The sequence below is a fragment of the Vombatus ursinus genome, unplaced genomic scaffold (assembly GCF_900497805.2).
Source record: "Vombatus ursinus unplaced genomic scaffold, bare-nosed wombat genome assembly UNPS02011334.1, whole genome shotgun sequence".
In the NCBI taxonomy this organism is placed as follows: domain Eukaryota; kingdom Metazoa; phylum Chordata; class Mammalia; order Diprotodontia; family Vombatidae; genus Vombatus; species Vombatus ursinus.
Genome location: NW_020951112.1, coordinates 4,381,393 through 4,406,165, shown reverse-complemented (window position 1 = coordinate 4,406,165; position 24,773 = coordinate 4,381,393). Strand labels below are relative to the sequence as shown.

At 39.1% G+C, this 24,773-nt stretch overlaps 1 protein-coding gene across 6 annotated transcripts in view; it reads right to left on the bottom strand.

The window, feature by feature from the left end:
- The window catches only part of ANKS1B (ankyrin repeat and sterile alpha motif domain containing 1B), a 1,327,097-nt gene that overhangs the window by 629,387 nt on the left and 672,937 nt on the right, over positions 1–24,773 (bottom strand). For 4 of the 6 annotated variants that reach the window (XM_027855805.1, XM_027855806.1, XM_027855807.1 and 1 more), the window contains exon 15: positions 23,913–23,985. In XM_027855805.1, coding sequence (XP_027711606.1) covers positions 23,913–23,985 — 73 coding nt within the window. The remainder of the gene's footprint in view (positions 1–23,912; positions 23,986–24,773) is intronic. The other 2 variants (XM_027855808.1, XM_027855810.1) reach the window with 1 other exon arrangement.

The window sequence follows — 24,773 nt, the reverse complement described above, 5'->3', positions numbered from 1 at the left end:
TTGTTGACCTTGACTCACGAAGTCATCATCATTCATTCAAGCCCTTTCAAATTGCCTGTGCCTAAACATGTGCTGCTTATAACAATTCAACACAACAGGAAGGTTACTGAGGAATATCACGTACCAGAGGCCACACTGCCTTCCATGAAGAGGCATCATCTGATCCTCTCACTCACCTTACCCAGAGAAAACACTCATTTCTACAGTTATACCATAAGGAGCAGTTTAGGAATGCCAGCCCAGAGATCTGGACTCTCTTTACTTTTTTATACTGCTCACAGGCAGCCTCAAAGCAAAAGATTGATACTCTTTTTAGAACTTAAATTTATAAAAAGAACATATATGATAAAATAGTCTTTGGAGTGGATGTTTTTTAAACTTACTGTCAGCAGCTGCTATGTTCCCACTCACCTAGTTACTGAGTCCCTCATGGTAGCTACAACAGGGACAGAACTACCAGTTTCTCTCTAGAGGAGTTTCAGTGGAAGAAGAATGAGCTATCCAACATCGGAAATGTTCAGGAACTGTCCAATTGCTAAAAGATAGAGGAACTGTCTGATTTCTGAAAAACCTAGGAGCAATATGAAGAGATGATGGCTTCTATTACTGGAAGCTGCCACCTGTTCATTGCTGAACTGAATCATTCCTGAGAGAAAAATAATTCATTACAGAATCTCAGCAAAAGGCAGGACCTCCAAGATCCTCTAGTCCAATCTGTACCCAAGAAGAAATTCCTTCTATGAGATCTCTGACCAGGCTCCCATTTATGTGGCACCCAACAACTATTTATTTGACTTTTGGACAACTCTAATTGTTATGATAGGTTTTCTTCTCTTTTCAACAAAACTAAAATCTGCTTTTCTATAATTTCTATCCATTGATCCTGTTTTAAACTTCTGGAGCCAAGCAGAACAAGTCTAATCCTTCAAACATTTGATGATGGCTATAACAGTCCTGCTCAGCCTTGACCTTGAATTCTTTTCTTTGCAGTTTAAATATATCAAGTTCTTTCAGCCAATCTCCATATGGCCTGGTTTTCAGCACCCTCACCATCCTGTTCATCCTCCTCTTTACATCCTCCAGGTTGTTAACACCCAAACTAAAATGCAGCAGGCAGAACTGAACACAATACTCCAGATGTGGAATGGCCAGGGCAAAGAATATCAAGTTTATCATTTCCCTTACTTTGGATACTCTGAATCTCTTATTATACCCTGAAGATCCTTGTTCACACGTTGGGATGGGGGAAAGAGATCAGTAGAGATTGTACCACTAAGGAAGAGGACAGTAACTCACTAAAATGAATGTTTGTGATTAGCCTCACAGAAACTCCAGATGGGAGTCTGCTGGAGAGATTCATCTAACATACCGCTTAAATCCCCAGTTTAGGAGGTGGCTTTGGAAGGATGGTAACACTGGCAAAAAATCCAGTAGGGTATGAAAAAGCACTGAGCTGGAGCCAAAGGAAATGAGTTCAAACACCTCTTTGGTCCGTTTCATGTGAGTTTCAGAGCCTTCTTACATTTCTCAGCAATTAAGTCTTTTCACTATTAAATGAGCTTAACAATGATGATGATGATGATGATGATAACCAGCATTTACATAGCACTTTTAAGTTTGCAAAATATAACTTACAAATAAAACTTTAAAAGCTTTAATAACTTAAAACTGCACTAAAACTTTTAGGATCTCTGGTATTATCTCATTTAATCCTCACATTTAATCATTAATTCATCTAATCTACCCTAGCAGGTAGACACTATTATCCTCATTTTATAGGTGAGAAAACTGAAACAGGTAGAGGTTAAGTGACTTGCCTAAGGTCACAGAGCTAGTATCTGAGGCTAAATCAGAACTCAAGTCTTCCTGACTCCAGGCCCAGTGTTCTAGTTATGTATTTGCACTATCTACATCACAGTTTTGTTGTAAGGAAAGGATTTTAAAATGTAAAGTATAAAGCAAGCAAACAAACAAAAAACCCAAACTGAATAAGGGACAATTACAATGATGGAGGTTAGCTCTAAAGCAGATGTTTTAGAATGCACTATTATTCCTTCTTTGCGGGGGGGGGGGGGTTAGGGGGTGGCATACCTTATACGGGATCAAGCCTAAGCAGTGTGGAACACTGGATATAATGTTGGAAGTGGCTGACATTTTTAGTTCTGCTGAATTCCTTTCTCCTCTTTCTTTTATAATCTCTCATAAGGGATGAATTTCTGGGTAAGGGACAGGGTAAAGTGATAAAACTGGTAAAAGGTGATGGTATTAAAAATAAAGTATAGCAGCAATGAGTTTCTGAAAACGTAGTGTTCTGAAAACACGAGTTACCCAAATTCTTCGTTTGGACTAGGCCTGTGATTTCATCAGTGGAGAGAGCTTCCTGGCAAGAATTTCCTATAGCAATGTAGTTCCACACTTGCTCTTAACTTAGCATCATAGAGTGTTGCCTGGGGCACAGAGAGGTTAAGTAACTTCCCCAAGGTCACACAGTCCATATGGGTCTGATGTAGGATTTCAACCCAAGCCTTGCTGATTTTGAGGTCAATTCTATCAACTATACCATACTGCTTCTCCTTAATATGATTATTATATAATAATAGATACTAGCTCCCACTTCCACCTATTCTGCTAAACACAACATAGCCCAAACAACATTTCACCATCTACATTCTTTACATAAATCTTTAGAGCCACATGTAAACAGCCTTAAATCATAATCACTATTTAGATATTATATACTTATTGATTAAAGATGGGTTTTAAAACTAATGCCCAATAATTTTTCATCTTAACAGTTGCAGAAAAAAATATTTCTCTCTCCTTTACAATACGTTCTTAACTGACTACCACTTCAATTCATGCACTTGACATCAATCTAGGGTAGCCTAAACAGTAGATTGCTAGAGATTCAGAATCAGCCCCACGCTTTCTTTGAAATGGTTGAGTGTTTTGAAGGATGATTTAATACCATGGTACTGGAGGACCATTTGATAAGTCTTGGCACAGATGCAGTTGTGTGGTGATGAGCATGCCCTGTCTGCCCAGATATTTTCTTTCATTTCATTTCAAAGAGGCCAAACTGATTCCTTTTCTTAGAAATGGAGATAATCTGAAGTCACTCCAGAGAGAGTGTAAGGATATCTGATTTAATAGAGTTTGCTTTGGGCACAATGAAAAGATATAATGGGGATGCTGGACAGGTGGGAAGGATGAAAGTGTATGGTCTATAACTATTTCATCCTGGGTGAATGGATATGGAAGATGTTCCCTGGAGCCTCAGCTCTTCTACAAAAGATGTGGCTTCTAGAAGATTAAATATCAAAGTAAATTTCTACCTCCCTAACACAAGGTAAGAGGAAGCATGATACGGTACCAAAAAGATTGGTTGCAATCAAAGGATCTGGGTTCAAAACTCAGTTCTAATACTTATTACCTGGGTGACCTTGGACAACTTAACCCTTCAGAGCCTAAGGGAGTTAGATGGCCTTGAAGGTCCCTTCTAGGACTATATCTAAGGCAGCTAAGTGACACAGTAAAGAGAGCACTGGACTTGGAGTCAAGAAGACCTCAGTTACCATCCTGCCTCACAGACTCATTACCTGGGTGAACTTGGGCAAGTCACTTAAATTCTCTGAGCCTCCATTTCCTCATCTGAAAAATGAGACTGTTGGATGCCATGGCCTCTGAGGTCCTTCCTAACTCCAAATCTGTGATGATGACAGCCATGATTCTATGAGTGTTCCTCCCAAGAATTCCCCCATCTTCGAGGGCTGATAATAATATCTCCTATGAGTCAGCTGCTACTGATCATTCCTATGGAGAGATTTCAAAGGAAAGGACACACCATTACTTGACCTTACTACCTCATTCCTTGTTTCCCAAGGAGAGGGAAAGAGCCCTTAAAGACACCTGACATGTACTCTGCTTTTATCTGTCATAAGTGTCCAAGCCACATTAACATTCTACCTACACGGTGTTTGGCAGCAAACACACAAGAAGCTGTAATTTACCTCTAGCTTCTTAGTGCCCCTACCCAAGCAATTACCAGCCATTACTAATTACTAATAGATGTCCTGACAGCTGGTATGTACAGGATCATCAATTCTTCTGATAATTACTGCTTTTCTAGTGATCCCCTGAAGTCCTTCGACCTTTTTCTCTTGCTCTTACATGATTTCTTCATTCACACAGTATATATGGGCTTTGGGTATGCAGAATATGGTGCCAGGCATTGGAGGAAATACAAAACTCATGCAGCAAACAAGCATTTAGAGGTCTGGTATGTGCCAAGTATCATGCTAGGAACTAGGAATAGAGAGAGGAAAAAAAAACAATCCCTGCCCTCAAGGAGGTTATATCTTAAAAGCGGAAAAGAACATATGGTCTAGAGGTGTAATCACTGGGCTCTGTATGAATCCTACCTCACCCTGGTCAAATGACTTAATCATTGTGGGCTTCAGTTTCCTAATCTGTACAATGAGAGTCAGACTTGAAAACCACAAGGTCCCTTCATGTTCTAAATCTATGATTCTTTGTACACAAATGAGCAAAACCAGAACAGATGCAAAGCAAATACTAAGTAATTTCAGGGGGCACTAGCAATGAGAGGTTTCAGGAAAGGTCTTGGGTAGACAATGTCACTTGATCTGAGTTGTGAAGAACAGAAAAGAATTCTAAGAAGTAGAGATAAGGAGAAACTCCAGTCTGAACATGTGAGGCAGCCTATGGAAAGGCATGGAGAAAAGAGAAGCAATATTTGTTACAAGGTAAGATGGGAAATCTAATCCCATGGACCTTGCAGTCTAGGTAGGAAGGAGACATGGCTCCAAAGTAGATCAAAGTAATATGTAATTTGACATAAATGCATCAGAGAAGCCCAAAAAAGGATGTAGAAAGCCTGAGGGCAAACATCCACAGGAGCAGGAGAGGATGTAAGGAAAGTCTCCATGGAAGGGGGAGTTCTGGTGTTGGGCTATAAATAGGTAAGAATCTCATAAACAGAGGAGGAGAAAGGGCTTTGTAGGAGCACTGTGAGCCAAGACATGAAGTTGGGGAGACTCAATGAATGCTAAAGGGAAGACAGAAGTCCAATTTGATATAGTGCACAGAGGGCAGTAATACAAGAAAAATTAGAAAAGTCAAGTGGAATCCAATTATGGAGGACAATGAATTGCAAAGGACAATGAATTGCAAATTACCAAATTGTTATTTGGTAATAATGAGTCACTAAAGATTTTATTATCACAGAAGACAGATGTAAATTAGATATATACATAATAAAGTTACAAAGGGGATAAGCAGAGACAAGGAGACAGCAGAGACAAGGAGACCTATCAAGAGTCTCTTGGAAGACAGCAGGAGGATGTCAATAAAGATGTGTACTAGTGGAAAGGTTATGGGAATAGAAAGGAAGAGATGGAGTTGAGAGATAAGGACATGGATTCAAAAGGACATGGTCACTGATTGGATGCAAAAAGGGAGGAGGAGGAAAGAGACAAAGATTACCCCAAGGGTATGAAGATGGTAGACCAAATGAATGGTCAAATTATATTTAACTCAAAAGGAAGAACAAGTTTAGGGAGAAGGATAAAAAAGGCTGATTCATGACATGATGTGTTTCAGTTTCTAATAGGAGGTCAAAGGAAAGATGATGAAAATGGCAGTGGAAAGGAAGTTGGACTTAAGAGTCACCAGCTCATAAATATCAAGCTAGAAGCAACATCTGAGACCACTAAAGTCCAGCTCCCTCATTTTATAGATGAGGAAGCTAAGGCCTAGAAAAGTTAAGCAACTTGCTCAAGATCATCTAGGCAAAGAAAAGTCAGAGGTGGGTTTTGGGCCAGGTACTAACCATTCCCACTGGACCATGAGAACAGGGTTAAAAATTCAGCTCAGGCACACACTAGTTATGTGACCATGTGAAAAGTAGTGGGAAATGTGAGTTTGAAGCTCAGGAGAGAGTCAGTGCTTTCCTCCACTGTTCTATGTTGAAATGTAAACACAGAAAACTGTGGGATCAAAAGTTGCTATGGAATCAAGTTGCACTGTGGACAAAGAAATGGGTCCCAGATATATCATATGTAAAGTGAGGGAAAATGGTGAAAGGATGAGGGTTTGTAATAAAAGAGTCAAAATGCAAAGTACTGTCAGCAGTTGTCATATTCCAAGAGATGGTGAGGTTTAACATGTGGTTATGCTAGTGTGTAATTGAGGTTTGGATCTAATGTTTTTCCTTTCTTTCACTACCATGCAGCCCCCTGAGATCAACCTTGTTTCTTTCCTTTTCCATTCCATTCTATGAGTACAATAGGGGTTAGTTAATGCAGAGACACCACGGTACACCAGACAGGGTACCACAGACCACTGAAGCAGCTTTTGAGACAAGTGACAGGGTACCATTTAAGAGAAAGCATGTTACAGGGAATAGATCATTAGACTTAGAACTAGGAAGACGTAGATTCAAGGCCTGCCTCTGATATTTACTAGCTGTGGGGCCATGAGGACATCACCTCGCTGAGTTTCAGTTCCCTAACACGTAAAAGGTGGACGATAACACATATAGCTCTCACTTCATAGGGTTACTGTAAGGGTGAAGTAAGGTACTGCCCACAAAGCCCTTAGCAAACTCTAAAGAGTTATGGTTTCCATCCTTTTTCTATTTCAGATCCCTAGCACTGCTCTCCTTCATGGTGTTTGTCTGTTGGCTGGGAAATGAAAGGTGGTCTGCCACAGTGCTCACCACTCTACCACCTTGGTTTCATGTCATAATCCAACATGTAGGAAAAGGAAGAATTTCAAACACTTGCTTTCTAGAATATGAATCCAAAAGCAGGATAAGGATCCATTTTAAGGACACTTGGACACTATATGCTGGGAGACGTAGAAACTTTCTCCTATTGTTTGTTGAGGTCCTTCTGAGTGGGGAATGGTTTGGAAAAACAGATGGTACACCATTAAATTCTTTGATACTACCTTGGTAGAGTCAAATGGGTTTTGTATAACTGAAAGTGATCAGTTATGGGGTTTTAAAGCATCAGAGATGATTGAAAAGTTTCTGCCTTGAAAAAACAGTTTTCACATACTGTAAACTTAAATGAAATCAATAGGTTCTACTGAAATCAAGCTGGTTCTTAAATATATTCATACTCAACAGTTGGATTGATAAATAGGAGCATTTCCAGAGAAGAGCAAGTGGGATAGTGAAATGATACTGAAAATCATGGCACATGAAGACTGATTGAAGAAAACAGTGATGTGTAGCCTGAATAAGAGAGGACATGTGTGCCATGAGAGCTATATTAAGGTCTTTGAAGGGCAATCATGTGGAAGAGGGATTAGGTTTCAGATCATAGCATCATTGATTTGGAGCCAGAAGAGCCCATCAAGTATAATGCCCTTATTTTTACAGATGAGGAAATTTAGGCAGAAAGAGATTAAAGGTAGAACTTGCACCAATGCATTATTATCATGGGTAATATTTAAAGAGCTTTGTTGTCGTTTTTCAGTCATTTCAAATGGACACATTTTGTGTGACCTCATTTTGAGGTTTTCTTGGCAAAGACACTAGAATGGTTTGCCATTTCCCTCTCTAGCTCACTTTACAGATGAGGAACTGAGGCAAACATGGTTAAGTGACTTACCCAAGGTCACACAGCTAGTAAATGACTAACGCTGGATTTGAACTCAGGAAGACGAGTATTCCTGATTCCAAGCCCAGTACTCTATCCACTGTGCCACCTAGCTACCCTACTAAGAGCTACAATATATCTCGGAGATCATCTGCTTTAATTCTTTATTATATATATGAGGAAAGTGAGGCCCAGAGAGGTTAAATGATTTGCCAAAGATCACAAAGTAGTAAGTGACAATGGTGGAATCTGAACCCTCTCTAAAATTCCATGCCTTTTCCAATCTACCACTCCCTCCCCTCAACTTACACCAGTTACTGTATTGTTTGGTAATAAAATATTTTCTTTTAAGGTTAGTGAAATCTTCATTTTCCCTACACTCAATGGCCCCACATGATAGTATCTTTTGAGTTGATATGCTTTTAGAGTTGCTATGTCTAATTATTATAGGCTTTCCTCTCTCCTTGTCAAGCTTTCATTTGTCACTATTCCCTGGTGACCCTGTAATGGAATTTAATAGTTTTCCTTCCATCATAATTTGATTTTTCTAAACTGCCATGGACTGGAACATCAGATCACCAAACTTGTTAGAATTGTGTTTAAAATAGAAGTCAGCAGACTCTGTGCATCTCTCCTCTGAGTGAAGTACATACACTGTAATGTACTCACATTGTGACATACATTTTGGTTGTTCAGAGATCTCTTTTCATTTACTTCCTAGATTTTCCAGACAGTTTGAGTTGTTGGATAATGAACCACTGGATAAGTGAAGTGTTGACTGCAAGTATGTAAGTGTTGCAGGAATTAAGCACACCTAAAGGATCATTGTGGCATAGTATGAGTCAGGGAAAGCTTCATGGAAGGGTGAGACATAATAGGATAGAATTATTAGATGGAATGAGCTCCTTGAGGAGAGGACTGTTTTGACCTTTCTCTGTACATACAGCCCTTAGCATAGTGCCTGACATATAAGAAACATTTAATACAGGCTGGTTGATTGACTGATTATTATGAATTAGGGAGAAGCTACATTCTCTGCTCAAGGAATAACTGATACTACAAGGCAAGCCCAAAGTTGTATCACACCACTTACCACCACCATCACCACCACCACCCATAGTGTGGAAATCATGGAAGATTCCCTGCTGATTTCCAATTGATAAATTGTGTAAGGACATGAACAGGCAGTTTTCAGATGGAAAAATCAAACCTATCTATAGTCATATGAAAACCATGCTCCAAATCACTATTGATTAGAGAAATGCAAATTAAAACAACTTTGAAGTACCACCTCATGACTGTCAGATTGGCTAACATGACAGCAAAGGAAAATGAGAAATGTTGGAGGGGATGTGGGAAAATTGGGACGCTAATGCACTGTTGGTGGAGTTGTGAACTCATCCAACCATTGTGGAGAACAATTTGGAACCAAAGGGCAATCAAACTGTGCATATTCTTTGATATGGCAATACCACTTCTATTTCTGTGTCTCAAGGAGATGCTTTTAAAAAAGGGAAAAGGACATATTTGTACAAAAATATTTGTACAAAAAAGCATTTTTTTTGGTGGTGGCAAAGAATTGGAAGTTGAAGGAATTTCATCAATTGGGGAATGGCTAAACAAGTTGTGGTACACAGTAGCAATGAAATACTGTTACGCTATAAGAAATGATGAGCAGGCTGCTTTTAGAAAAAGCCTGGAAAGACTTATACGAACAGATGCTGAGTGAAGTAAGCAGAACCAGGAGAACATTGTACACAGTAACAGCAACACTGTACCGTGATCAACTTTGAATGACTTAGCTCTTCTCAACAATACAATGATTCAAGACAGTCCCAAAGGACTTATGATGGAAATGCTATCCACCCCCAGAGAAAGAACTGATGGAGTCTGATTACAGATCAAAACATACTATTTTTCACTTTATTTTTGTGGTTTTTTTTTTTCTTTTGGTCTGTTTCTTCTTTCACAACATGACTAATATAGAAATGTGTTTTACATGATTGTACATATACAACCTATATGAAATTCCTTACCACCTTTGGGGAGTGAGGAGGTCAGGTAGGGGAGGAGGAAATTTGGAACTTAAAATTTTTAAAAAACTGAATGTTAAAAATTATCTTCTATATAACTGGGGGAAAAAACTTTCTTTAAAAAAATGAAAATTCCCTGTTGACATTTGTAAAAATGCTTTGATCAACAACCCTCTGTGCCTTCACTCCCTGACCTACTGTCTGAACTTGTTTAGCTCAAAACATAATCATCAAATATGCTTACAAAAACATGTAGTTTTCTTACAGCCAAGCACAATACTTCACTCAGTGGCATCCCAAGGCAAGATCCCAGGAATATTCTCTGCATAACTGAGCATTGCCCCCCCCTGCAGGATAAATTTATCTTCCATTAATTTCACTGAGCATCATTTAGGCCATTGTACAATGAAAGCAGGGTATGGGGGTGGGGGTAGTTAATCAGGTTTCACCATAATTATGTCAAATACTTTAATCAGTCCTCCACTAAATTCTCTTTTCCTAAATGTGACTCTCTGTGCCCCTGAGTTTTTGCTTCCCTTAATTTCCATACCCATGGAATGCTCATCATGGCCTTTTGCTATATCAAAATTTAGCTTTTAGGACCTATAATTAATAGCAGCTCCCACTTATATAGTGCTTTAAGGTTTGCTTTATTGTGGATTGTGGTACTGAAGGCCTGGGGTTCTGTCTTGCCTGGGACATAATCTGGTCATGTGACTTGGAGAAGAACCTCCAGGCAATTTTCTAAGTTGGAGAGTAGGGGTTGATCTGCACTGGTAAAGGGAGGTTCCCCGTGGGAGTTCCTTAAATCAGGGCAATCACAGGTCCAAATCTTGTCCTCTTTAACATTTGGAAAGCACCTTCTATACCTTAACTTATTTGATTCTGTGAGGAAAATGCTATATTATTTATCAATTTTTAATGATGGGGAATGGGCCCAAACTGAGACCTTTGTCTGTTACCCCAAAAAGAATTTGGGTCCCATTTGTCTAAGGGATTCTCCTTGAATTCTCCTACTAGATCAAGGAGGTCTCTGGCATTCCCCTGAGACTATAATCCTACCAACTGGCCTTTCATTGGCTCAATCACCCAATTCTCTGCTATACTTAACCTAGCCCAGTTCTCCATTGTCTATGACCTCCCAATGGCCCCTGGCTACTTCTCACCCTAGACCCTATCTAGACCCCATTCTCAACCTCCCAGTCACTCCCATCAAGATTCTTCCTAGATTCCCTCCCACAATCTTTATGTATATAAGGTCCATCTTTTCTTCCTTAAGGTGCTCAAATTCTTAAGAGTCTAGCCAAAGGCTCAGATTTTTACAATCTAGCCAATAGTTCGCAAATGTTCAGATTCCTTGAGAGTCTGGCCAATATAGCAGATCTTTAATGAACCTTGTCTTTGGCTGAAAGAAGGCTTGGGTCAAATTCATTTGGGCAGGCCCTGTGTGTTGGGATTTTGGGGTCCTAGCACCCCTAAACCTCTAGACCTCAACAGTTACTATTACCTGAACCTAGTTTTATGTGGTTAGAGATTGTCTAACCCAAAAGCTAACTGCAGACACCAGAGACACTGCAGAGAAACCAGATGGTTTTAATGAATGCTTAGATTCCACCCTGTTCTTATTTTGGGTCCACCTAGGTCTTTTTTTTTATTTCTCCAAATTTGAATGTTTATACTTGTTGTTCAGTTGTGTCCTACTTTTTGTGATTTCATTTGGGGTTTTTGTGACAAAGATACTGAAGTGGTTTGCCATTTCCTCCTCCAGTTCATTTTACAGATGAAGAAACTGAGGTAAGTAGGGTTAAGTGACATGCCTAGGGTCCCACAGCTAGTAAATGTCTGAGGCCAGATTTCAACTCAGGAAGATACATTCTTCTGACTTCAGGGCTAACATTCCATCCATTTCACCACCTAGCTGACTCATTGTTGATACTCAAATTGCCCAGTCCTAGAAATTACCTACCACCAATATGAGGTCAATCAAACAAATGGCCATACATATATATTGTCTGAACTCTTTAACATAACTTCACTAAAACCAAGCAGGGGGCTGATGGAGATGGGATCTGAACCCCTAAAAGGAAAAGACCATGTCTTTGGGATCAGGACCCCAAAAAGGAAAAGCTCTGGACTCTCCCACATGGCCAAATCTCTGATGTTCACTGGAGGCTATAAACCTACCTCACTATGCCCCCACCACTACCACTTCCCACCCTTAATCCTATATAGGCTCCATTCTCCCTTGGCCAAGTGGTCTAGGTCCCTGGCATTCTGTTACCTCATAGTTACCCCAGCTTACTGGCCACTCCCATCCAGATCCTCCTTAGACCCCTCCTCTAGTCACCCCAGACTACTTGGCCACTCCCAGATCCCTCCCACAGTCTTTCTGTATATAAGGTCCATCTGGCTTCCATTAAGGTGCTCAGATTCTTATAATCTAGCCAAGGGCTCAGATTCCTAAGATCTGGCCTGCTTGCATTAGTGATACAAATGTTTAGATTCCTTAAGAATCTGGCCAATATGGCAGATTCTTTAAATCTCACCCACCCCCAATCAATGTTCTAATAAATATTGTCTTTGGCTGAAAGAAGGCTTGGGTTGAATTCATTCAGGCAGGACCCATGTGTTGTGATTTTGGGGTTTGAGCAACACTAAATCTCTAAACCTCAACAGAGCCACACCTTCTGGTTTTTTCCTTTGCCAAATGACTTAATCCCTCTAAAAGCATTTCAGGTTTTGAGGTTTGTTCTCATGACTATCAATCTTCATGAAACCATTGTGATGTAGATGAACTGTCCTGATTATGTATAAAGAAAAAGATATACATCTAATAATTTGTGGAATGAGAAAACACCAGCTCCTAAGGGAGTCAGGAAAGTTTCTATAAGAGATGAGACAAGAGCTAAATGTTATTGGAAGATAGGAATTCTAAGAGGCAGAGATGAAGAGGGATATGCTAGGAATGGGGAGGGTGGTATCTCTTAGAGGTGGGGGATTGAGTTCTAAGGTCAGGCTCATTGTGACCACAAAATATCATCAGCATCACACAGATGGTAAGTATCTGAAGTTCTGTAAGGTAGGCAGGCAAGATTTTATTACTCTTGCGTTATAGATCACAAGGATCTTAAGGGACCTACTCAAACTACTAAGTACCAGAAACAGGACTTGAACCCAATTCATACAATTATAGATCCAGAGAAGACACTTTTAATCCCTTTTGTGTCCTGGACCCTCTTGGGTAACATCCAATAAAGTCTATGGCTCCCTACTCAGAATTATATTTTAAAATATAGACAAAGGATTACAAAGGAAACTCGTAATATCAAAACATATTTACATATATGTGTATTTATGTATGTATATGTGTATATGTGTGTGTATATTATTATTATAATTATTATTAAAAAGTAAATTCCTAGGCCTCAGATTTAGAACCCCTGTTCCAGAGGATTGGACTAGTTGACTAAAGATCCATCCCCTAGAGTGGTGGGATAGTATACAACATCTAAATAGGTAATTATCTACATGAGAACTTCAAAAATGGCTCACTAATCCCTAAAGGGATTGGGAAAGGGTACAAGGACTAAGGGCACAAGAAGATAGGCGCTACATGAACAAAGCCTTGAAGAAGCATAGGGATTATAAATGGTCATCTATTTCAATTCCTTCCTTTTCTAGAGTAGGAGACTGAAGCCGAAGGAGATTTAGTAATTTACTCAAGGTCATACAGGGAATAAGTAAGAAAACTGGGATTTGAACCCAGATCCTCTAGACTACAATGTAAATTCTCAGCTCCTGTGATTCCATGTTCAGTGTTCTTGCACTGTGCCACAGTACTTCTCTTTCAATCCAATACACATTTCAGGTCCTCCCTAAGCTGACTCCAACAAACCTCTGTTGCCTTTATATATGTTACTTTCCTTCCCACATACTATGATTCAGCTGGAGTGGCTGACTTTCCATTTGCTGACCTTAACACTCAGTGTCCTACCTCTATGAACTGCCCCATCCATTCTTAGAATTCCCATCTTCCAACAAGACGTGTGCCATCTCTTACAGAAATCTTCCCAACCCCCTTAGGTGCTAGTGTTTTCTCATTCCTCAAATTATCTTTTTTTATATATATAAAATGTTTCTTCCCAACAGAATATAATCCTGAGGGCAGGGACTATTTATTTCCCTTTTATATTTGTATCCCTAATATCCCTTGTATCCCTAATACCTAGTCCAGTGTTTTGTACAAAGTGTAAACAAAGTGCTTTATGAAGTCCATGGGGAAAGGTCCTTACCAACTGGGAAGGGAAATGGAATCATACTAGAGGGAGTTATAACTGAGTTGGGATTTAAAGGATGGTAGCAACCTGTATGAGCACTCCAAGGAGTGAGGGAGAGGGATGTTTATGAGAGGTGCACAGTCTTCAGATGTAAAAAATTCAATATTTTTTCCACAAAACCATAAATTTGTTCTTCATAAACATAGCTTTGGGTTTAATGTAATAAAAATGCCTTCTTAAAATAGTGATAGTGTCCAAAAGTGGAATGGTTTAGGACAGGAGTGGGGAACTTATGGCCTTAAGAAGGCCACGTGTGGCCTTCTAGGTCCTCAGGTGCAGCCTTTTGACTGAGTCCAAGCTTTACAGAACAAGTCCTTTTATTAAGAAGATTTGTTCTGTGAAGTTTGGATTCAGTCAAAGGGCCACACTTGAGGACCTAGAGGGCCACATGTGGCCTTGAGGTGGCAGATTCCCCATCCCCTGCTTTAGGAAAATAGTGTGTGCTTCCTCCTTAGAGGTCTTTCAGCAAAGACTAGATAATAACTTGTCTAGGAGGTTGGAGAGAGGGTTCATAGTTAAGGCCAGTTGGAGAATACAGCTTCTGAAATCTCTCCCAGCTCTATGACTCTGTGATCCTAGTACCCTTCAAAAGAGAGTCATCATATGACAGGACTACCATGAAAGCACGTGGGCAACAGTGATGGTCTCCCCTCATGAGGGATTTCCAAGGAAAGTCTCTTGTAATAGAGTATTCTTATTAAGGCAGAAGTTGAAATGCATAGCAGTGGCTCCTTCCAACTCTGAGATTCTATGATTCATGGTCTCACTGACTTAGAGAGAGAAGTGAAAAGTTTTACGTAATCCATCTAGTTCAACTTTCTCATTACATAGATGAAGAAAGTGATGCCCACAGAGATTAAGTGACCTGCATGACATCACATAGATGGTAAGGATAAGAGATGGTATTTGAACCCATGGTCCTCTGACTGGAATCAGTGTGCTCTCTACTATACAAATCTGACATCATGCCACTTTTGAAAGCCTTGAGAGAATCTGTCTGGATGCCTAAGGACAATGGACAGCAATCCTCATTTCTACTTTGTAGAATCCTTCACTTCTATCAAGTCTTAGCTAAAGTATCATCTTCCACATGAAGCCTTTCCTGATCCCCCTTCTAATGTTCTCCCACCCAAAGTTACCTTTCATTTATGTGTGTGTGTGTGTGTGTGTGTGTATATATATATATATGTATGTATATGTATGTATATACATGTTGCCTTCCCCATTTGGGCAACACAGCTCTTCCTTCCTTTTTCTTTCTTCCTTTCTTTCCATTCCCTCTATCTACATAGAGTATCATACCCTTACCTGTGGATGATCTGCTCAGAAGAATGTAAATTATGATCCCTGAAACCTTTTTTTTTCCTTAAAGACTGCACCTTGAAGCCAAATCACTCTGACTCTCCTTGATTGGCCAATAATCAGAACCAGACTAAGCAACACTTGGTCACTGTTTTGGCGTTGATTGAATGTAAACAGCAATTGTTTCTGTTTTGGCCAGAAACCCTGAGGGCCTTTCCTCCCAGATTGATTTTTTTTTTCTGACTATGTAGAAGAGGCCATTCTCTGCCTCATTTCTTACTATCATTGATCACTGAATGGGTGTTGCTCAGTCAAACTGAGACCTGTTAAAGACCTTAACTTAAAAAGGCCAAAGTTTTCTATTGCATCCAGGGCCATCTCTATAGCCATCCTGATCTATATCTTGCTACTGGACCCAGATGACTCTAGAGGAGAAAGTGAATCTGGTGACCTTGCACAGCCCTCCCTCACTTAAATCCAATTCACTTGCATGTCATGGCATCACCTCCCTGATGTCATGGTCCTCTTTGAGAATGAAGGACATACAACAACATGCTCCTTGAAGGCAGGCACCATTTTGTTTTTGTCTTGTATCCAAAATGACTAGCACAATCCTTGCCAAAAATAGTTACTTAAACAAATGAATAAGGGACAGAGAAATATTATTACCTGCACAGTACACATATCAGGGCATCCATGTGTTCTAGACAACAGCAGAAGTTGTTAATAGAACTTAAAACCAGGCATTATGCTGCAGGGGAAGGACCATGAGCTCTGGAGTTCAGAGTCTGGAACTGGGATTTGAATCCCTGCTCTATTTCTTATTAGCTGTGTGCAAGTTTCTTTGATTCTCAGACCCTCAATTTACATTTATATAAAATGAAGGCTGTTGGAATAGAAGGCCTGAAAGGGTTAGGGCTAAATCAATACTTCTATAACTTATTGCTAGTTCAAGAAATCTCTCACCTGAATGCAAATGTACAGCCTCTATAGATGCCTATCCTATGACTTAACTATGGACATGGCTGGGAGGGAGTCATATTTGTTCTACAGGGGAAGGCCTCCTGAGTCACCTCCAATTGTTACACAAGGTACTTAACAGAGAGCATTAGTATTACCCATTTACCAATGCTCTTTCATAACAGGAATGGGGAGACCCATTGGGAACCATATGCCCTTATTCCTTCACCCTTAACAGTCACTAGACGTAAATTCCTCGAGAACAGAACTTACATCATTTTTCCCCCTTGTGTGTCCAAAGCCAAAAATTCATCATGGCTAAATTCTGTCAAGGATCTTCCTCTTTCTCTTCTCTTACTGCATTGTCTACCCTTTCCCTTCCTTTCCACATCTTTCTTTTTATGTGTTTTCATTGTTCAGTCATTTTCATTCTTATCAGACTCTTTGTGACCCTATTTAGAATTTCCTTGGCAAAAATACTGGAGTGATTTGTCATTTCCTTCCCCAGTTTATTTTACAGATGAGGAAACTGAGGTGAACAGGGTTAAATGACTAGCCCAGGATCACACAGCTAGTGTCTAGGGCCAGATTTGAACTCAGGAAGATGAATCTTCCTCATTCCAGGCTGGGCACTTTACCCACTGTGCCACCTAGGTGCCCTTTATGAGCTATCTTCCCCCATTAGAGTGTAACTTCCCTGAGGGCAGAGACTGCCTTGTTTATATTTTTATCAGTGACAAAGCAGAGTATCTGGCACACAACAAGTGCGTGATTTTATCTATCTAAATAGAAATTCTTACATACTGTAGATTCTTAAATATTTTTTGAATTAAATAATAAAGGTGGTTTATGATGGAAGTATTGATTTATGAACAACATGAAACCCACACACATGCTATAATTTTAACAACAAAAAGTAACATATATGTATTTGATGGAATCAGCAATAATCTATTGGCTTTGGCTTGCTATTCAAAGTTCAGAATTAAATGAAAGTAGTTTATGCATGTTCCCTATGGTCCAGCCAAACTGGTGATCTTGCTATTCTTTAGGCATAACATTCTACCTCCCATTTTTGGGCCTTTGCTTGGAAAATGCATTCACTTATCATTCCCTCTTAGGATTCCAGGTTTTCTTCAAAGTTCAGTTTAAGCACCACTTTTTAAATGGAGCCTTTATTGATTCCCTCCCCCCCCCCCACTAGTACCTTCACCTACACAATTATCTTTTATTTATACTGTATATTTTATATATATTTATGTATGTGAATATTATCTTTCTCAATATAATATAAGCCCTTTAAAGGAAGGTAGTATAGTTTTTATCACTGTATTCCCAGGGCCAAGCACAATGACTTACATACAGCAGATGCTTAATAAATACTTATAGAGGCATTGCAATATAGCACATAGAGACTTGGAGTCAAGAAGTGCTGGCTTCAAGTTCTACCTCAGATTTTTAATTAGTTGTGTGATCCTGGACAAGTTATTTAACTATTCTATGCCTCAGTTTCCTTGTCTATAAAATGAATGAGTTGGCCTTGATGACCTCTAAGTTCCCTTTTAGCTCTAAATCTATGATAATTTAAGCCTGTGAGTGTTAGTTTACCACTACATTTTAAATTATGGCTTTTCTAGAACAATCTGTGCTCTTAAAAATTAAAATGTATAATATAGACTTCAAAATGTCTCCTGTTAGATCTGGAGTTGGAGAACTCAGGTATTACGTCCTTGCTAGTTGTGTGACATTGGAGTAGTCATAACCTCTCTGGGCCTCAGTTTCCTCACCTCTAAATGAGAAAGTTGGATTAGATGATTTGGAAGATCTCCTTTAACACAAGATCCCATGCTCCAATATTAATGGGGGATGTAAAAGTTTAGACATTGCACAGTGCCTTCCATTAAGGAGTTTATAGTCTATTAGGATGGTCTGAGACAGAAATTAATAAAATACATCATATTATGTGATAAATGAATTAGAAAGTTTCAAAGTCAAATGGGATTTAAGAAGAAAGGTTCTTTTTGACTATGGGAACAGTAATAGCTTCCTAGAGGAGGCAGCATTTCCCTGGACTATAAAAGACTGGCTAGGAATGGAGCAGGAAAAAGGCAAAGAAGATACTCTAGGCATATGGAATGGTATAAGCAAAGGCATGGAAATAGGAGACCACAGTATGTGTTTGTGGGACTAAGAATAGCCCAATTTAGCCAGATCATAATGCTTCTGGACTTAGAAACTAGCTAGATTACTTCTGGGTCATGTGAAGCATGAAGCATGAAGAGGGAGCACTAGCAACTTTCTTTGATGCCCACTACCTCTCAAACCCCTCCAAAACAAATTACACGCTAAAGATAAAGCAATTTCAGCTGTCTCCATGGTACAGGATACCAAGAATCCAAAAGAATGTAAAAACAAAAAACCAAGAATAGATGGTCACTCATCCTGATTTCACTCAGCACCCCTCCCTCACCTCCCACGTGATTGGCAGTAAGGCTGCACTAGCAGACCCAAAGACCCACAGCAAAACCCAACCCCACTCTCTGGCCCCCTCTCCTTCTTTCCAGAGCCCATGGAGACACTGACTGTGGACTATGGAAGTCTGCTTGGGTCACTGGCCAGACAACTCCATAGTACCAGGGCTCCAGAGCTCAGAACTGCTGGTGTTGAGATGAACAATCCCATAGTACAAGTGTGACACATTTGAACTGCCAGTGCTGGGCCAGAGAATTGAGAAACAGAGCAAATAGATCAAGATACCATGGGTGGGGAGAAGCAACCATGAGGGAAAGAGTACAGCACCCAACTGGGCCATTCTGTCCATCCAAAAGTTACACAGGGCACAGACCTAGGTTGGTGAATCATGAGTTGCCCCGTGTGGAAGGAAACTGAGATGCTTTGAGATCTAGCCCCCAAGGAAGCCACCATCACCAGAGGGGAAGGCATCAGAGAGTCCAAAAAAAGAGAGAAGTAACCAAGGTCTCAGTGAGAAAGCATCAAGTTCAATTCCCTTGTGTTCTACATAAGGAATCAGAAGCGGCACTGTCTCATGTCACAATCTAATTAGTTATAGAACAAAAAATAGAATATAAATCTCCTCACTATTAGTATAGAACTCTTTAAACCACACCATTAAAGCTAGGTAACATTTACCTGGTGAGAGTCAAGTGTATTTCACTAGTGTTTCTGGGGCTTTCCCTTATCTTAAAGACCAACTGATAAAACTGAAGTCTATTGGATAGATTTACTTTTCAACCAAGCATCATTTATGTACACATGCAAACATATATGTATGTAGAAACACATGCATGCACACTTAATGTAATAATACAGCTGGGTTCAAATCCTAATAATTATTCCTCATGTGACCTTCAACTCTCTGCACTAAGGTTCCTTCTCTGTAAAATGAAGAGAATGAATTAGACAATATCTAAGGTATTTCAAATCCTTATACTTTAATCTTACATTAGCAAATAATGTTACATGAAGACATAGGTAGGGGCCCACAGAGGTATCAACTCATCTCAAGGGGAGTAATACAAATGGACTTTCAGCACTTTGGACAGGAACAGCATCAAAATGGCAATACACTCAGGCTGGACAACTTCATTTACTTTCTCAGTCAAGAACAAGATAGTACAAGATATAGAAAATAGCAGAGGGAGTGGCAAAAATCCTTTCTGGGCCAGCTTCCCTTATCCTTGTCAAAGTTTAAATCACCTACTTACCACCAATGGTCTGGCACTTAGAGCACAGTAGATAGAATGCCTGACCTGGAATTGGGGAGACATGAGTTCAAATCTGACCTCAATCACTTAATAACTGTGTGATCCCAGGCAAATCACTTAACCTATGTTTACTTCAGTTTCCTTAGCTATAAAGTGGGAATAATAATAGCACCTAACTTCCTGGGGTGTTATGAGGATCAAATGAGATAATATTTGTAAAGCACTTAGCACAGAGTCTGGCACATAGCAGGTACCATATAAATGTTAGTTGCTAGTAGTAGTAGTAGAAGTAGTAGTAGTAGTAGTAGTAGCAGTAGTAGTAGTAGTAGTAGTAGTCATAGAAGCAGTAGTAGTAGTAGTAGAAGTAGTAGTAGTAGGAGTAGTAGGAGTAGTAGGAGTAGTAGTAGTAGTAGCAGTCCCACCACCAGAATGTTGTGCTACTTAATGTAATAACAAGATGAACTTCAGAAATTTTGACTCCTCTAGACTATTAGGGTCACCATTACATAAATATCAATTGGTTTCACAATAATTTTCCACATTGAGACAAAATAGCAAATCTCATTTTAAAACAACAGTTTCATCAAAAAACTATATGAATTTGTAAGAATACTCAAACATTATTATCATTGTTAAAGGAAACATTTATATGACCTTTTAAGATGCACCAAAAGTTTTTACCCATTCTAATTGCTCTTCACAGTATCCCTATAAGTTTGGTACTAGAGGTATTATCACCCCCATTTTCAATGTAAAGAAAATTAGACTGGGAGACATTACATGACTTGTCCCAAGTCACACAGGAAGTATGAGGCAAAATTAAACCATGACCCTATCCTGATTACAAAACCAGGTCAGGAAGTCCAAACTGCTCACTCTAGTACCTTCTAAAAGTGATTTTTAACTTTGTCCCTAAAATCACATCACAATGTTGAATCATTTTATACAGGAATTCATTTCAGTATCTCTAAGTAGATGTAGGTGACTGCCAATGATTTCATGCCAATTCTACGTAAAGAAGAACAGGACAGGATCCAGACAGGCAATGGGTAGTAATGGATAGAAAGATGGCATTAGAGTCAAGAAAGCCTAGGTTCATCCTTGCCTCTTGCCTATATTGACTGCTCGAGCCTGAGCAAGACTCAATCTCTTTGAATCTCATGAAATACACCAGGAACACAAGGGGTTGTAAAAGAATTGCCATTCTCCATGAACGTAGGGGGTTTCCTCAAAGGAATCATAGATTTTGAGTTAGGATTGAGTTTAGAAATCATTTAGTAAAAACATTCTCATTTTATAGAGATAGAGACTGAAGTTAAGAGTAGCTTAGTGACTTAGCCATGGCCAAAAAGGTAGTCATTGACTCCTAATCCAAAATTTTTCACTGTGTAATGTTGTTTCCCCAAAGGAATCAAAGGTGAAATTAAACAATAATGATGATGATAATGATAGTAATAGAACAGACACAGAAGCACCTTTAGAGTTCATCTATCCAACCACTTATAATTTACTGATGAAAAAATAGAGGCTCAGAAAAGTTTAATGCCTTTCTTCAGGTTCTGCCTATCATGGGTGGCAGAAGTGTGGCTGGAAGGCAGGTTTTCTGACTCCAGCTCAATTTCAACTATGCCAATTCTTTTGTGAACACCATTACTCTGCTTAACATGTTAATAGGAGAAAGGCATCATCTGTTTACCATAACACATATCCTTCCCTCTGAAACACTTTTAAGGAGGATGCTGAAGGTCTTCCAGCTCCAGCCTTGCAGAACACAGCAGAGGGCTCTATGTACATGCCATGATGTTGTTTGTCCTTTGTTTTGGAAGATGACCAATGACATGACATCACAGCTGATTACTTGCACATGTATTGAATTTAAGCGGGGCTGAGTTGCACAAAGTCATCAGCCTCGCTGTGTCTTCCTGAGTCACCAAAGTCCAGTGGCAGGACAAAAGTCAGAATGACTGACAATGGCCTAGGACGCATGCCATGATGAAAGTGAGCCTAAAGCTCCAATCTGAAATGCTCAGATCCAATCAAAGGGACCACAGACTGGGTCAACTTTGCTCTACCTGAAAAGGTCTCTATCATCAGTAGGGATATCTCTGTGCCACTAACTTGTGAAAGGAAGTAATAAGAAATTAGGAACAACAAAACACAAAAAATGTAATTACTGCATCATACTGGAACTACAGACCCAGACTCCCAATGACTTATGCTGAAACAAAGAATGATTTCCAAAGCACTTTCATAAGTGAGCTTAAAGCAAAATTACATGGGTTTGTATTCTTTGTGTTTATTTACAAGAGCTTTTTTGTTGCTTGTTTTTTTTCTTCCAAAATATACTAACAATTACTGACCACAAAGAAGCACGAATTACTTTACCTTCCTAAGCATAAGTTTTAACATTGGTACAATGAGGGGGTTGGACTAGATCAGGGGTGGGGAACCTATGGCCTCAAGGCCACAGGTGACCCTCTAGATCCTCAAGTGTGGCCCTTTACTTGAATCCGTGAAGTGTGGATTCAGGCAAAGGGCCACACTTGAGGATCTGGAGGGCCACCTGTGGCCTCGAGGCCACCCCACCCTGGTAGACATTTCTTCCCCCTTTTTAATTCTGTGATTATAAGTGAAGTCCTTGAAAGAAAGTACTTTAAAGAAGCAAAAGTTTTGGAGCTGTGAGCAATTCAGTGATGATCTATTCCAATTTATAACTGGAAAAAATACCTTTTATTACATAGCCTACAAATTGTTATCCACTTTTTCTTTGAGTACCTCCAATGAGGAAAAGACCAGTACTTTCAAAGGCAGCCCTCTGGAATAATGGATAGCAATTCCGATACCGTACTATACTTTCACGTTGTTGTTGTTCAGCTGTTTCAGACATGCCTGACTCTTCATGACATGACCCCATTTGGGATTTTTTTGGCAAAGATACTGGTGAAATTTGTCATTTCCTTTTCTAGCTCATTTTACAAATAAGGAAACTGAGGCAAACATAGTTAAGTGATATGCCCAGGGTAACCTAGTAAGTGTCAGAGACCAGATTTTAATTCAGGTCTTCCTGACTCTAGGCCTGAAACTCTATCCATTGCACGACCTAGGTGTTCCATTATATCGTCATAGCAACTATTTATTTCACTTTCATGTTGGTGAATAGCTATGCCGCTTATCTCTATAATGTAATGCCATTACAGATAATATTTGGATTATGTTCTCTATTTGCTAACATGATTCTAGTTATTGTCATTTTGAATGAAAAATAGAGTATGCCCAAACATCTCCATTGTATTGGTGTCAGGGGATTTTTAATCTGTACTACTGGATAGTTAGGAAATTTTTCTTTTTTTTAATCCTCACATCAATTTTTCAAAAAGTAGACTGAATGTTGACTAATATGTCAATATTTTGCTTGTGTCTTTGTAACTCCAAAACCTAGCACTTTGTGCCCATAGGAAGTACTTATTAAATGTTCGTTGAACTGAATTGAATCTGATTACATGTATTTCATCAAATAGGAAATTGACTACTGGATTTAGTGTTCAGAACCAAAGACAAGACTCAGTTCCTTATAGTCAGGTACCTAATACTCTTTGTAGGAACTCAATAAAAGTTTGTTGAGTGACTCAAAACAACAGAATCTGGACGAAATTAAAATATGATAAAAAATTTAAAGCATTATTCTTGTGAATTATCATTTGTCAGTAAACATAACAAGTTTAGATACTGTTGAACTTAACTAAAACATACGGGGATTTGGTTTCTATAAAAGTGAAGGGAATTTTCAGTACAGTTATTACAATAGAACACATAATGATATTTTCCCCTTCAATTTAAGTTTAATTGCTAAAGATTAGCACTAATTTTAGGTGTTGTTTTTAATCACATTTTCCTTTCAATAATTCTTAAAGAAAAAGATTTCCTTACTTGTAATATCATCATTCATCTCTTCAAGCTCATTGTGGATTCCAGCATCTATGGAGCTCATTATTTTATCAATCTATAAAAAACAAAAGCAGTGAGAAGAACTCATTGAATGTCTCCATTGCATCTGATAATTCCCCAAACACAAAAGCAGAACGTTTTTAGTATTGTGAATGCCACAACACCGCAACCAAGAAAACTTCACAGTACAGGGAAAGCTTTAGAGAGACGTCTCTATTACATCGCATCCTGTTATTAAAGATGAAATAACGCTTTTTTTTGGTAGAAATTGGAAACTGGCATCTTTTCCTTCATGATTTCATGAATTTAACTTAAATAAACATTAATGGCAAGATTTTATGTAATTTTTCATATGAACATATATATATATATATATCTTTGGAGAGAGAGAGAGAGACTCATTAGTAGCAGCAAGTGTTTCTAGCTGTTTCCCTATAAGATATGAAGTATTAACAAAACTGAGTAACCCCACCACTGGAATGAACCTCAGAAGCCATTCAATCCAAGCCACACATGAAAAACAATTCATTCACAGTATTTCCCTAACAAGTGATTATTCAACCACTTCCTGAAGACCTCTAATGAAGAAGGAACCTAGTATATACTAAAGCAGCATATTCCACTTTGTGTAGCTCAAATTTTTTCATATATTTCCCCTACAATCAAGCCTAAAACTTCATCTTTGCAACTTTCAAATGTTACTCCCAGTTTTATTCCTGGAGGCCAAGCAGAGGAAGTTCAATCTTGTTTCTAGGAGACCGCCCTTCAGATATTTGAAGACAGGTTTAATGTCCTCACTAAATCTTCTCTTTTATAAGATAAACATTCCTATTTCCTTCAACT